We start from the raw sequence: 14,454 nt of genomic DNA, 5'->3' as shown, positions 1-14,454 counted from the left end.
AAATAAGACCTGAGAAACAGAGGGTTTAAGAAAGAAATAATTTTCATCAACACAGCCTGCTTAGTAAATCTCTTCCAAATGTTATTTCTATGAGTTATTTCTAAATACCATGCTGAATCATTGATTGTGTTCTTTCATATGCATTTTTTTTCTTTTATGATCAACAATGCCTGCTTTCTGAATCTCTTCTCAATGTTCTGTCCATACATTATCATTCAACACCCTGATGCATCATGAGTTATGTATTTTTCACACACTGTTTTTTTTTTATTATTTGAACCTAACTGCTTGGTGTTTTATTGTCAACATTTTACCACCATGCTTAGATAAACATTTACTGTTAGTTTTACATCTAGTCCATTGAAGGTATTTTGAAGTAAGAATTACTTATCAACAGCTGTTGTAATATGACCTCCAATCCTAAGCAGCACTTTAATGTTGAAAATGATCCAAAGCCAGACATCAACATGTATAGGAGCCCTAAAGCAATACTAGCATATAATAAGTCAACACTTAAAACATCATCAATAATAAGTTCCCAGTTAAACCTGCATAACTGTATTAATATGCTAACTGATAGATTGATTAAAAGATTTTCATTTGACCCCATTTCACTAAATTATGTACAGAGTTCATACTTGTAACATAGGGCAAGTCAGCTTCATCTCATGCCGCAAAATATTTAGCCTACAATTTAAAACAAAAAAACTGGAAAATATGATAGTAATTTTGTAAACATTTACATCTATGAATTCCATGAAACACAAAATATTTCCAGCTAGACTTTCAGTACCACCACCTTATGAGTTTTTAAATCCACAGTTGTGGAGCACCATACAATATACTGCCTAACCTTTGTGGGACTTAATGCTGATTTTTATATGTACAGCTACTCCTTCTTTTCTTAACTTGATCATCTTATACTCCACAACTGGTTCACATCGGTGTTAACAAGAAACACCTCTGTTGTACTGAGGTACAGTTATTACGTCATGACTGATTTCATTCAATGAACATCACTAGATGACTTGCAGTTAAACCAAAATTAAGGTATAATAATACACAATAAATGACATGCAAATTACACTGACAACAGTGTTTATCATGCTCCAGAATATGCCTTCAACATGAGTCATGATTTCATGACATTTATGTCAGAATTTGTTATGGAGACTGTTGGCAGTGGGAGTAGCTTTTTGCATAATATTTGTTTTTATTCAAGAGTAGGTCATCTAACATTGTCTAGTGAATGAAACCTGTTGTAACATAATAAATGCACTTTAATAGAGCTCGCGTGTTCTTTATTAACATTAGCTCCCTCTTTTCTTTCATCATTTTTACAATGGTATGATATTAAATTTAAAAATCTGTACCAACAGCTGTTATTTTGATATTGTTTTATTAGGCAACCAGTTTTGACATTCCAGTTGCATCATCTTCTAGTCTGTCTCATGAATGACACCATATACCACTCATGCTTGTATAAAACAAGGCACCAATAATCATATATGGTTCCATAGACATCTGAAGTTCATGTTCGTTCAGTTTGGGTACCTACAAAACCAGACAGCACTGACTGCATGCTGAGGGAAGTGGTAGGAAGGGGAGAAGCAGTAGTACTGAGGGCGGAGGGAAGTGGTGCACCTACTCAGCTGCACCCAGCCAGCAACAATGCTTGACACCTCAGTAAACAAACCATTTCATATACTGAGACAAAAATATGGTTTTTCCAGTGTTTTTTTTTTTTCAAATTTTCCTGATTATTTCCTGATGTGTCTGAAATTCCCTGATATTCCCTGATTTCCACAACCTGTGGCAACCCTGTTATTGCTATAAGGCAATTTAATACTGCTACTCTAACTTCTCTTGCATATTTACAATCCATGTTTTATTCATAAATGTACACAAAATAAATGGATAATGTGCAATTTCTATCAAGTTATAACATCCAACACAAAACCCACATAGAAGTCTGTCGGATGAAATATTTCATTTGTATGATCAAAATCATAGCTACTGTCAAAAATATATTTTCTGTGGTAACTTCATGCTGGCTGCAGAGTAGGCGGTAATGCTAGATGTTTCTATCTATGCAGATATTTCTCTAACAAAATTACTGCAGTTGCCATCCCATCTAGAAGACAACCATCATCCCTCGACATGATTCTTAAAATGCAAATAAAATAACAGATTCATACAACATTTGTGCTCTTCTCTATGATAAATTGCTACATGGTTTTTCTTGATGAGTATCATTTATTGTTAAGAATACATAGGGATTCATATCACTCCTCTTGAGTAGCACATACCCCACAGAAACACCTGCGCACGCGAGAGAGAGAGAGAGAGAGAGAATGTGTGTGTGTGTGTGTGAATGCGTGAGCACGCGTGCGCATGCACGCTCCACCTTGAGAAAGCTAGCAAAGTTTTCAGACTTTTTTGTGTGCCTGTTGACAATTCCACACTTTTACTGTTTGATGAGTTGCTTCCTTTCCTCCTAAATTATTTATATAAATATTCTATGATCTTATTTTCTCAATAAAACTGTAGCCCATAATGTCAGTTTTGAAATACTTTACCATTCCATTCCACATCAAAAGACTAAAAAGCAAGTACTAAGACACCTTTTCTTTGTTTTGAAATATAAAATTGTGTAAAGAAATTACAAGGAAATATAAAATAGTAGCTTTTAGGTTCTGAAAATATTCTTACCATCAACTTCAATTTGCAGTTTGGTAATCAATTCAGTTTTACTTGACAAATCTTCATTCATGTTCAAAGTATCATTTTTCATAATCCGCAGTTCCTCGTCCTTGCTATAAATTTGTTCCTCTAAAGCTGTTATGAGATTTGTTTTTTCTGCAATGTCCATCCCATGCTGCTGATTAATTTTCTGTAAATTGTCTTCATACTCATGCTTCAAGGCATTTATTGAATCTTTCAGCTCTGTGATCTCAAGGCTACTTCCTTTTATTTTTTCTTCCAGGCAACGTATTAGATCATTTTTTTCTTTTAGTTCAGACGCAAATTTTTCAAGAGTTTCTGTGAGCTGTTGCTCTTTACTCTTTAACAGATCTTCTGCATCTTGTAGTTTTCTATTCAACTGTATTTCCTTTTCCTCTAATACCTTTATTGCTTCATTCTTAACATCTGTGTCACTTGTGTACTTTCTGACAGTCTCTGCTAGTTTTTCTTCACTTGCCTTCAACACACTTTCAGAAATTTCCAATTTCTTGTTCAAATCATCAACCTTTTCCTTGAGATTCTGTATAGTAGTTGTTTTCTCCTTGATCGTCATTGTGAGCTCATTCACACTATCAGTCAAGTGTTGTTCTACACTTTGTTTCAATTTATCACTGTCTTCGAGTTTCTTCTTAAGCTCCACTTCTTTCTCTTGCAATTGTTTTATCAGTTCATTTTTCTCAGTCAGTTCAGCTTCATTCTTCAGATGAGCTTCATTTAATTTCTGTTCACTAACATTGAGAAGATCAGTAGTATCTCCCAGTTTCTTTTCAAGGCTTTCTTGGACTTCTTTTGCGTCCAGAGACTTCTTTTCTAGTTCTCCCTTGAGCTGACTCACCTGGTCTTGTAACTCATTGATGAGCTTGTGTTGTTCACTGATTTCACTTTCTTGTTTCAATGTTGAAATATTTTTAACTCTCTCAATTTCTTGCTGAAGTTCAGCTTCAGTTTCAGCAGCAGCTTTTGCTTGTCTGTCAACCTGATCGATCTTATCAACAAGCTCGGCACAGGTTTCGTTCAATTTTCTTGTGAGCTCAGCAGCCTCATGACGGTGTTTTTCTGTCTCTCGACCATGAGTCAGTGCTAAGGCTTCAAGTTCAGCTTGATGTTGCTTCTGTAATGCCTCAAATTCTACTGTGTGCTGTTTCCTAAGGGCCTCCAACTGAGCTTCCACATCTGGTGCTCCGGACAACTGGAGCTCAAGTTCACGGACACGTTGCTCAAGTGTTGCATTTGTAGCCTGTTGTGCAGAAAAATCAATAATATTAAACAGCAGAAAGATTACAATATTCTTTTACAGCTTAGACAAGGCAATCACCAAACACTACTTATATACAATTAAGCTGAAGCTTAGAAATACAGTTTAAAAAGAAAAAAAGACCAACAAAACATTACAAAATAATGACATATCCATGGCAAACATCAAAACTAATTCCTTAGTACATATACATTCTTTTTACCTCATATGTGTTGCTTATGATCAACAGACAATTCTTGTACACTGTTTTCTTACAACTTAAAACTACTCTGATGGTAAAAACTTAAGAACTGATACTTTCACACACAAAAGTATTGCCTAAAAAAGAAATTCTTACATTTTATGAACCTTTCTAAACATATATTACCTAAAATTATGTGGTGGGAATGACTAAGAAGAAAGATTAGATGAACTGGTTTACTTATTGAGCATCAAAATACTGTATATTGTTTTTCTCACCTCTAAGTCAGATTTATTTATAGTTTCTTCTTCAAATCTAAATTGCAGATCCTCGTACTTTTTCCTTTCATCATCTAACTGATTACCGAGTTCTACATTTTCTTTTTGTAGTTTCAATAAAACTTCCTGAATTTCCTTGATTTTTACCTCCATGGAACTTCGATACTAAAATTTGAAAACATATATCACATTTTTATGATACACACAGATTTATAGTCACTATGCATAATACAAGCATAGAATAATATACAAAAATCATGTCCAAATTAGGCTGAAAAACTTGTCACTCTACGTTGCTCTCACAGTAATAATGACAGAAAAGAACTCTGTCTTGAAACAATATTATACTGATGTGCTACAAAGTATGGTTAATCTAAATCCATACCAACATACCTCATCGAACTCCTTATTTACAGATGCTAGCTTCTGTTCAGCTTCATCTGCTTGATTGGCAGCTCTCGTTAGTTGTGCCCGTTCCAGTTCACGTTCATTCAATAATTTCTCAATTCTAAGATCCTTCTCTCGCAGTACATCCTAAACCAGTAATTATTTATTACATCTTTATTTTAGATGCACTAAGAAGAAAAACTGAAAAAGCTATTTTCATATTGCAACATTCCTCAATTTTAGTTTTCACATTGTATGTCGTTTTGCCTGGTAAATGAAATAATAAACACTATATTTTGAAGAAGCACTGCTATAATTAATATAGTTTATCAATATGATCATTTAATCCCAGAGTGGGCTACAAACAATGGTATCAGAAAAGATAACTACCCATTGCAAACAAGAACTGACGATTAAACAGATGACAACATATTGATATTTGCCTTCATACTAGTCAGCACTTTCGTACTGAAATGGGATGTTGTTTTCCCACATGCAGTTGTTAAATAATGTAACAAAGGAAGTATAAATAGAGACATCACTGGATAATAAAGAATCACGAATCAGTTTTACTCGACAGAATTTGAAACTGTGAAGGAAGTGCATAACCATTCATAAAATATCATTTTTCTTCTAACTCTGATCAGCTATATCATTTTACTTACAACATCAACTTACTGAATATAAATTAAATACACTTAAAAATAGGCAGTCTGAGAGCCTCATGCAAACGCCTCTCGTTTATCAAGGGATTTTTCGAAATTCCAACCCTAAGGGGATGAAATAGGGGATGAAGACATTTTTGAAAAGTGTCGCTATTAAGGCAATTTTGAAGCTAGACCTACAAAAATTGGTATTTGGTTTCTCAGTGAGAAATAAAGAAAAACACGTTTCAGCATTTTTGGAAATTTAACCCTATATGGGTGAAATAGTGGGTGAAAGCTTTTTTTGAAAATATATCATTATTAAAGAACTACTAAAGTATTTTTAAAGCTACCTCTAGGAACATTAGCATTTGTCTTCTCAGTTACACATTTAAAAAAATACATGTTTCAGTGTGTTTGGAAACTGAACTCCTAAGGGAGTGAAATAGGGTATGAGATTTTTTACGAAAATATTTTATTATGAATGTATTTTTAAAGCTAAATCTATGAAAATTTAAATTTGGCTTATCAGTTAGAAATAAAACATATGCATGTCACTGTTTTTGGAAATTCAACTCCTGATGGGATGAAGTAGGTTCAACTGATTCACTGACTCATCATTGCCCAGCCCAAACTGCTAAGTATAGAAACCTGAAGTTTGGTGAGGGTGTGGATCTTGTACTGTAGGCATAATTTAAGAAGCGACTGTCCAAAATTCCACTCCAAAGAGGTGAAATAGGGGATGAAAGGCTTTTTGAAAGTATGTCGCTATTAAGGCAAGTTTGAAGCTAGATCTACAAAACTGCTATTTTTTTTTCCCAGTCAGAAAATAAAAAATACGTATTTCAGCATTTTTGGAAATCTACCACTAACGAGTTAAAATAGTGGGTGACAGGTTTTTTAAAAAATAAATAATTAATAAAGAACTACTAAGTGATTTTTAAGGTTACTTCTATAAAAACTGGTATTTAACCTCTCCGTTAAAAAAAAAAAAAAAAATTAAAAGGATAATATTTCGTTACATTAAAAAATTGTAAAACTATATTTATGAAAATTGGTGATTCATTTTGTGGTTAGATATAAAGAAATATTTGTTAGGGGATGAAAGTTCCTATGGAAATATCTGTACAATAAAGTAAAAGGCAGACCATGCTTAGGTGGCCTTGATTAGTGTGAAAAGCTCAGGGGATGTTGCAGTTTGTAAAAAAAAAAAAAAAAAAAAAAAGATCTCTGCAGGTCCTACAGTCTACACGAGCAAAGCACCGAACGCTGAGCTAGTGTGTGTGCGTGTGCGCATGCATGTAGTACACATTTGCCTAATGATTCGTGGTGGAAATTATCACCATGAACTATGAAGCTTTTGAAGGTGGTCCTGTATAATACTAATGCACACTCTATGTGAAAATATTGATGTAAAATAGGAGCATATCACATAAAATGAAAATGCAATTTTAAATTCATTCTTTTGTCATCAAGCTAACAATTCTTCAAACTATACTCATACCACCCAGTATCCTCCATATGAAACTATCAGTTCTTGCAGTTAGTAGGTAAAAATCACAATTATTAAGGTTTTTTTGATGTTCTACACACACACACACACACACACACACACACACACACACACACACACACACACAAAGAGAGAGAGAGCGAGAGAGCGAGAGAGAGAGAGAGAGAGAGAGAGAGAGAGAGAGAGAGAGAGAGAGAGAAGATGCTATTGTCCCTCAAACATATAAAGATACATCCAGTCCTACAGTTCTGATTATAGTTTTTAGATATCTTACCCTAGTTGAGAGGAAAGTGCCAGAAATGGTAACCCCTTAGTTAATATTCAACTCTCAGCTTATTGTGATTTTGCTGAAAGGAACTGAGAGGTCTACACAGGGACCTTATTTGTACACATTGGTAGCCTATATGTGTCCGTAAAAATTGTTCCCAAATATTTCCAATTATGATTAACCTTACATTGGACCATGCTGCTGTCTTGGATAAGGAATGCTTCTTTTTACACCTATCATGATCTGATAGGGTTATTTTCTGCTGTTGTAAATTTATTCAATAGTCTGCGAGTCATATCGTAGATAAATTACAAGAATGAATGTTTAGAACATAGGAAAAGGCAGACTGTAAAGAAGATACATCAAGTTGCAGACAGGCACAATTAAAAGACACTTACATAAACATTTCGGCCACAGCCTTCATCAGTAAAAGAAAGACACACCCCATTCATACAAACAAGTGAGCACACCTCATGCATGCATCTCGGACTAGAATGCAACTGTCATACACACAGGACTGCTAACATCTCAGCCTGGATTGCAATTACCACATGGGATGCAAGCAACAACCTGGAGGGGGTGAGGAAGAAGAAGGGATAGCAGTGTACAGGTGAGGAGAGAGAGATACGAATGCTGTCTGGGACTAGAATGCCAACATATGCAGCATCAAGAGGTTGTGGGGCAGGTGGGGAAAATAGGACCAAAATAGGGGAGGAGTGGGGAAAGATGGACAGATGCATTGGCAGAGGGCGCCAAATAAACAGGTTGGGAGATGAGAATGGGGACAAGATGATAGGAGAGAGTTGGTGGAAACTGTTGAGAGGAGGGTGTAGAGACAGTATGTTACTGTTTTTCCTCCATTTTTCCGCACCTCCCTGCCGCACAACCTCCTGATGCTGTGCCTGTTGACATTCTAGTCCCGGCACATTCCAGCGGACAGTGTTCGTCTCTCTCTTGCCCTGCCTGTCCATTACTATCACTTCCCCTTCCCCTTCACCTCCAGATGGCTGCTTGCATCCCATGTGGTAGTTGTAATCCAAGCCGAGATGTTGGCGGTCCTGTGTGTATGAGTGTGCTGGCCTGGTCTTTGAGCATGAAAGGTGTGTGTCTCTCTTTTACTGTTGAAGGCTGTGCCCAAAAGTTTTATGTAAGTGTCTTTTAATTGTGCCTGTCTGCAACTTAATATGTCTCCTTTAATGTAAGTAGCAATCTGTGTTTCCCTATAATGTTGATATCCCTACCTGGAGTTTCCATTGTTTAAGAATGAGTGTTTAATTCAAATGTCTAAGCACGTAACTACATCATCTTCAACTTTATTGCTTTCAGCTGGCGCAATGTTCTTTTGCCCCCTATTACATCATGATGTGTTTGTCGAAAGTAAGATATGGTAAGTACACCATAATCAAAAATCTAACATTTTGTCTGAAAAAGGCATAAGAATTGAATATTGATGAACCAATGTCTAATCAGGGTATTTTGTTGCATATCAATGTATGATTTATTCTGGGGTAACTGCCTTAAATGGGAGCAAAAATTCAAAATCAAAAAATAGAAAATCATAGGTGGAACACCAACTGTATGAAAAGGATGTATTGTTACTCACCATATAGAGAAGGCACTGAATGATAAACACACATTTAAAAAAAAAAAGGAAGAAGAAGAAGAAGACTGCTAGATGCTATTTAGCTAATGGACATGCACACATGGCTACTCTCGTCTCTGGGAGCAAAAGCTGACCTTAGCCCTCGGAGATGACAGTGCCCATGCATGTGAAAGAGTTATGCATGTGTGGGTGTTTTGTCTACATTTGACACAAAGGACTTAGTCCGATAGCTACATAATTTCTAACAGTATTTTTTTTCCCCCAGTGTGCCTGCTTGCCCCTTAACACCTCCTCTATGTAGTGAGTAGCAATTTATCTTTTCCAAAATGTTAATATAGTGGAAGCAGTTGTATCTGACAGAAAATAAAACTAGCATAGAAGTATGCTACAGATCTTTATTTGCAAAAGTAAAAGGAAAAAAAATGCACACAAAGTATCACAAATGCATTTCAGACTAAATGTCTGCCCTTGAAAGGCAATGGTCCAGGTTAGAGTCCTGGTCTGGCACACAGGAGGTTTCAAGACCAGAAATGTAGCTTAGCTTTCTGCAATTTTTGCAATGAGACACTGTAGTTGGCTGACTGTAGTTCAAAAGTTAGTCAGTTTTCAGATCAGTTATGTTCTTGTTGTCAGCATCATTCATTTACATATGAGTGGTAAATAGTTTATGTTTTGTTGTTTCCATTTGGAAATTTCCATTATGACAATATAATTGCTGAGCAACTTAGATGGACACAAAATGAACAGTTATGATCACTCAGTAGTGTTATTTAACAATAATGTAATTTATGTAAGAAAAATAAAACATTAATTCACTGACCTATTTTAAAGAAACTTCAAAAAGAACTGCATAAATTACAAAATTTCAGTCAATAGAGATTAACAGTGTGTTGCTCATAGTACTTGTTAGCAAAACAGAATAAATCTGTGTCTATCTGTCAAATGGTCACATACTGTCATCAGCAGTCTTCTAGAGTTAAAATAGAAAATCATAACGACACAGATAAATCCCTGTCTGAAATAAGAAGCACCAGAAAATATATGTATATTAGTGTAGAGCTGAGTGATCTGAATACATTGGTTATAGCAATCTACAGAATTCCTGGGCGTGCGGTAACAAAAGTGTTTTTAACCAAATTCGAATGCCTCCTGGAAAAACTCCAGAAAGAAAGTAAGAAAAAAGTTGTTATAGCAGCAGACTTCAACTTAAATGTCTTAGTTGAAAGCAATGATTCCACAAAATTTCGTGACTTAATTCAGAAATCTGGTTTCAAGCTAAATTTTTCTGAAGGCACTAGGGAAAACAGCAGATCAGTGACCTGCATTGATAATATTATTACTAACTACATATTTGACAGTGGAAATAAGCACAAATACTGCTTAGACTTGGGTATTTCAGATCACTCAGCTCTGTTTATTGAGCTCCCAAAAGCAAATAACCTAAAGCCTCCGGAAGTGTGTATAAAAAGGGATCTCAGTAAAAGTAAAATGGATTTATTCCGCAGTAAATTAAGTATAATAAGGTGGCCTGTAGACTACAATAGTTCAAGCTCGATAAACTATGACAAATTCTTAAATTGTTTCTTAGAGGTATTTAATGAATCATTTCCTCGTAGATATAAGCAAAAGAAGGTTAATGGTAAACTCAAATGGATTACAACAGGAATAAAGATCTCTAGCGCCAGAAAGAGAGAGCTCCACAATGAGTTAAAATCAAACAGAAATCCAGATTTTGTTATTTATGTCAAACAGTATAAAGCTGTATTTAGGAAAGTTGTAGCGGCAGCTAAAAAAATGGCAAATAATAAATTCATACGAGAACACAGAAATAAGACAAAAGCAGTGTGGTCAGTTGTTCAGTCTGAACTAGGAGCCAAAGTAAAAATTCATGAGATTTTGAAAATTAGACATGAAAATGAAATTATAGTAAACCCTGTTCAGATGTCAGGTTGTTTCAATGAATTCTTCCTAAATGTAGTAATATCGGATGTGGATATGACATTCTATCAGGGCATCACAAATTTGGAAAACAGCCAGAACACATCTTTTAAACAATTTGAAAAAATAACCCAAAGGGATGTGGAAAAGGAAATATTGTCTCTAAAAAACAAAACCTCACGTGGGTGGGATGAAATAACAACATCTATAATCAAGTATGTGTACGATATTATTTCCCAACCACTGTCAACTATTATAAATCAATCTTATGAACAGGGATGCTTTCCAGAGGTATTGAAATATGGTGAGATCAAACCTCTATTCAAGAAAGGATCGACAGAAGATATGGGGAATTACCGCCCTATCTCTCTCTTGCCGGTCTTCTCTAAAGTGTTTGAAAAGATTGCAGCAAAACAAATTAATAACTTTCTTACTGTAAATGATATAATTTTTAAAAACCAGTTCGGATTCCAACAGGGTAAAAGCACTGCGAATGCTATAAATGAGTTTATCCAAAAAATATGCTCCACGTTAGATAAAGGTAGAAAGGTCACAGGTATATTCTGTGATCTGACTAAAGCTTTTGATTCAGTGAACCATGCATTACTCCTCCACAAATTACAGATGTATGGAATCAGAGACACTGCTTTAAAATGGTTTAGCTCTTACCTGTCAGGTAGGAAACAAAGAGTAATTTTCACTTCAAATGGAACCAATTATTCATCAGACTGGAAAACAGTTCCCCCCAAGGAGTCCCACAAGGTTCGATATTGGGTCCCTATCTGTTTCTTTTTTACGTAAATGACCTACCACTTGCTATTGATGTTCATTCAGTCTTATTTGCTGATGATACATCAGTTCTAATTGAAAATGAGGTATCTGAAAATATTCCAGAAAAAGCCAAAAATACTTTAGAAAAACTTGAATCTTGGTTCTATCAAAATGGACTAAAACTAAATGTAACTAAAACCAAAATGATGCAATTTGAAGCTAAATCAGTAGAAAGGAGTGAAATAAAGATAACTTGCAATGATCAGGATATCACAGAAGCAAACCACGTGAAGTTCTTAGGCCTAAATCTTGACAAAAATTTAAATTGGAAGGTACACATAGATTACTTAGCAAATAAACTGAACAACTTAGCATTTGCAATGTGTATTTTGTCAGGTGCCACAAACATGGATACCAGAAAGATAGTTTATCACTGCTACTTTGAGTCAGTTATTCTTTATGGCATAATCTTCTGGGGAAATTCAGCAAATGTCACTAGGCTCCTAGTATTACAAAAGAAAGTAATTAGAAACATGTGTGTTGCAAAAAAAACGGGAATCCTGTCGACCACTGTTAAAAAATTTAAAAGTACTATCTATCCCCTCACTTTACATATATGAGATGGTGGTGTTCCTATATAGAAATCAACATACACTAGACAATTTCTGTTTTGACCACAACTACAGCACTCGCCACAGAGATAACTTCAAACTTCCAACACATCGTTTAAAACTTTATGCCCAAATGCCAGAGTATATGGGGTTAAAAATTTTCAATAAAATAAAATGCAGTAATATATTTAAAATGGAGATTGGTTCACTGAAAAGATTGCTCTTTACTCTCCTGGTGGAAAAGTGTTATTATTCTGTCGATGAATTCATTGAGGACAGCTTCACAATCTGAACACAGGGATTGTAATACATTTATTATTTTATGTACATGTGTAGCTGTAACTTAGAAATGTAAAATATAATGTAAACTTTTGTATTTCTCTTAAAAAAAGTGAAAAAAGTTTCTTTTGTAAACCTTGACATGTCTCCTGTACATCAAATCAAATGATTTGAAAATTGTATGTAATGAGATGAATAAACCACATAACACATAACATAACATAACATCCAACAAAGAGAGGAGAGTACTGGAGTAATAGCTGCAAAGATAAGAGAAGTGTAATGGTACACTTAAACAAACAAGGACAAAAATGTCACCCGAAAAGGAGAAAAAAAAATAATAATTTTCTCTCATTAGCTTGAGGGAGTCAGCTCAAAATGACTAACCCTGTGAAACTGTCTTCACATCTACATCCTTTGTCTTCAATGGCTGCTATTATGAACAGTTGGATGGTATCAGCCATGGGGTGTCCTCTGCCACTAGTAGTGGCAAATCTGTTCATGGAGGGTTTAGAAGAGAAAGCTCTGGAAAAATCTGCACTGAAGCCCTTGTGCTTTCTTCAAATATGTTGACGACTACTTTAGTTGTATGGCAATACAGGCGTACATGGCTTCAGGACTTCCTCCAACATCCAAACTCTCTGCTTTCGCATGAGTGTATAATTTACCATGGAGGTGGAACAGAATGGTGAATTCCCCCTTTTGAACATCATCATCAAGTGCAAAGTGAATGGCACTGTGAGACACACTGTGCACAGAAAAGCCCACTGACACTGATTTAAATCTCAGCACTTCCAGCTGCCATCATCCCTCACAGCACGAAGGTCTGCTACGAGCTAAGTACATATGAAGAAAGCCTACCAATGGAGTTTGCCACCTTAACACATTGGAGACCAGCCTGAGCATAGCTTGGGCCACAACTTTGTATCAAAAAGATGACAACTGAATATAGGTTGGGCTACGATTTTATCAATGCACAATTTACCTATTCAAAAACTGGACTCATTTCCCATGAGGAGAATTTACAGACATTCGTGACTTGCCCATTGACTGGTGCTGTCTTCTGTTGTCATTCTCTGGAATTATTTCAAAAGAAACATTAGCGAACCTAACTAGCTGCTGTTGTGAATGGCTGAGCCAATATGATTGCATTGAACAATGACATACTGTCTTCATTATTTTAAAATTTGTAACTTATAAAAGGAAAGATTCCTTCTATCCCGTCTGGTAAGTCTCCCCTGACCTGTGGTTCTGGGTGACTTTTCCGAAATCCACCCCTTTTCCTAGACCTCTCCAGTCCTTTTCATTCACCCCTCTTCCTTCCCCTCAACCCTTCTGCCTGAAGAAGGATCCACTGGCTCTGAAAGCTTGCCTAATCATAACCTTCCCTTATTTGTGTTCTGCTGCCACTTGGCGAGTGAACATTTTATCTATCCAATTACATTATATTCTCAAAAATTAATTGTTTCAGTTTGTAAACGTATATCTCATTGCACAGACTTGAAAAAAAAAGGGTGTTACCTTATTTCCACTCCCTGGTGTCTAATGGAATTATCTTGTGAGAGACTACAGATGAAATAAGTGAGGTATTTATCCAACAAATGTGAGCAACACATTAGTGTACATCTTGCAGAGACCTCGTTAAAGATCCTGGAATTCTTGCATTTACACAAACTAATACATTTATTCCTTAATGATGTCTGTGACTAACAAAAAATCTTATATCAAGTCAACAGTGATTTAAACACCCTCAAAACAAGTCACGAAAAATAGTTTCTATGTAGACTTGGATTTTTTCTTAAGATTCAGTGTGGGGTTCTGCATTCTGATCCAAAGATTTCCAATGACCTGTCACAGGATGTATAAAAAAAATTGCAGATTCAAAGGGAAATTCAATATTGATGTTATTATGCAACCCCCTACAAATATTTTGATTATTTACAGCCACACAATGAAGATATCAGGCTACAGCATGAAAATA

The 14,454-nt window shown here is 35.5% G+C and overlaps 1 protein-coding gene across 6 annotated transcripts in view; it reads right to left on the bottom strand.

The window, feature by feature from the left end:
- Window positions 1-14,454, bottom strand: part of LOC124613104 (CAP-Gly domain-containing linker protein 1) — a 551,251-nt gene that overhangs the window by 79,992 nt on the left and 456,805 nt on the right. For all 6 annotated transcript variants that reach the window (XM_047141701.1, XM_047141712.1, XM_047141722.1 and 3 more), the window contains 3 exons: window positions 4,853-4,993; window positions 4,460-4,624; window positions 2,713-3,982 (listed from right to left, as the gene is read on the bottom strand). In XM_047141701.1, the coding sequence (XP_046997657.1) occupies window positions 2,713-3,982; window positions 4,460-4,624; window positions 4,853-4,993 (1,576 nt within the window). The remainder of the gene's footprint in view (window positions 1-2,712; window positions 3,983-4,459; window positions 4,625-4,852; window positions 4,994-14,454) is intronic.

The sequence above is a fragment of the Schistocerca americana genome, chromosome 1 (assembly GCF_021461395.2).
Source record: "Schistocerca americana isolate TAMUIC-IGC-003095 chromosome 1, iqSchAmer2.1, whole genome shotgun sequence".
In the NCBI taxonomy this organism is placed as follows: domain Eukaryota; kingdom Metazoa; phylum Arthropoda; class Insecta; order Orthoptera; family Acrididae; genus Schistocerca; species Schistocerca americana.
This window is presented reverse-complemented; position numbering and strand designations above follow the sequence as displayed.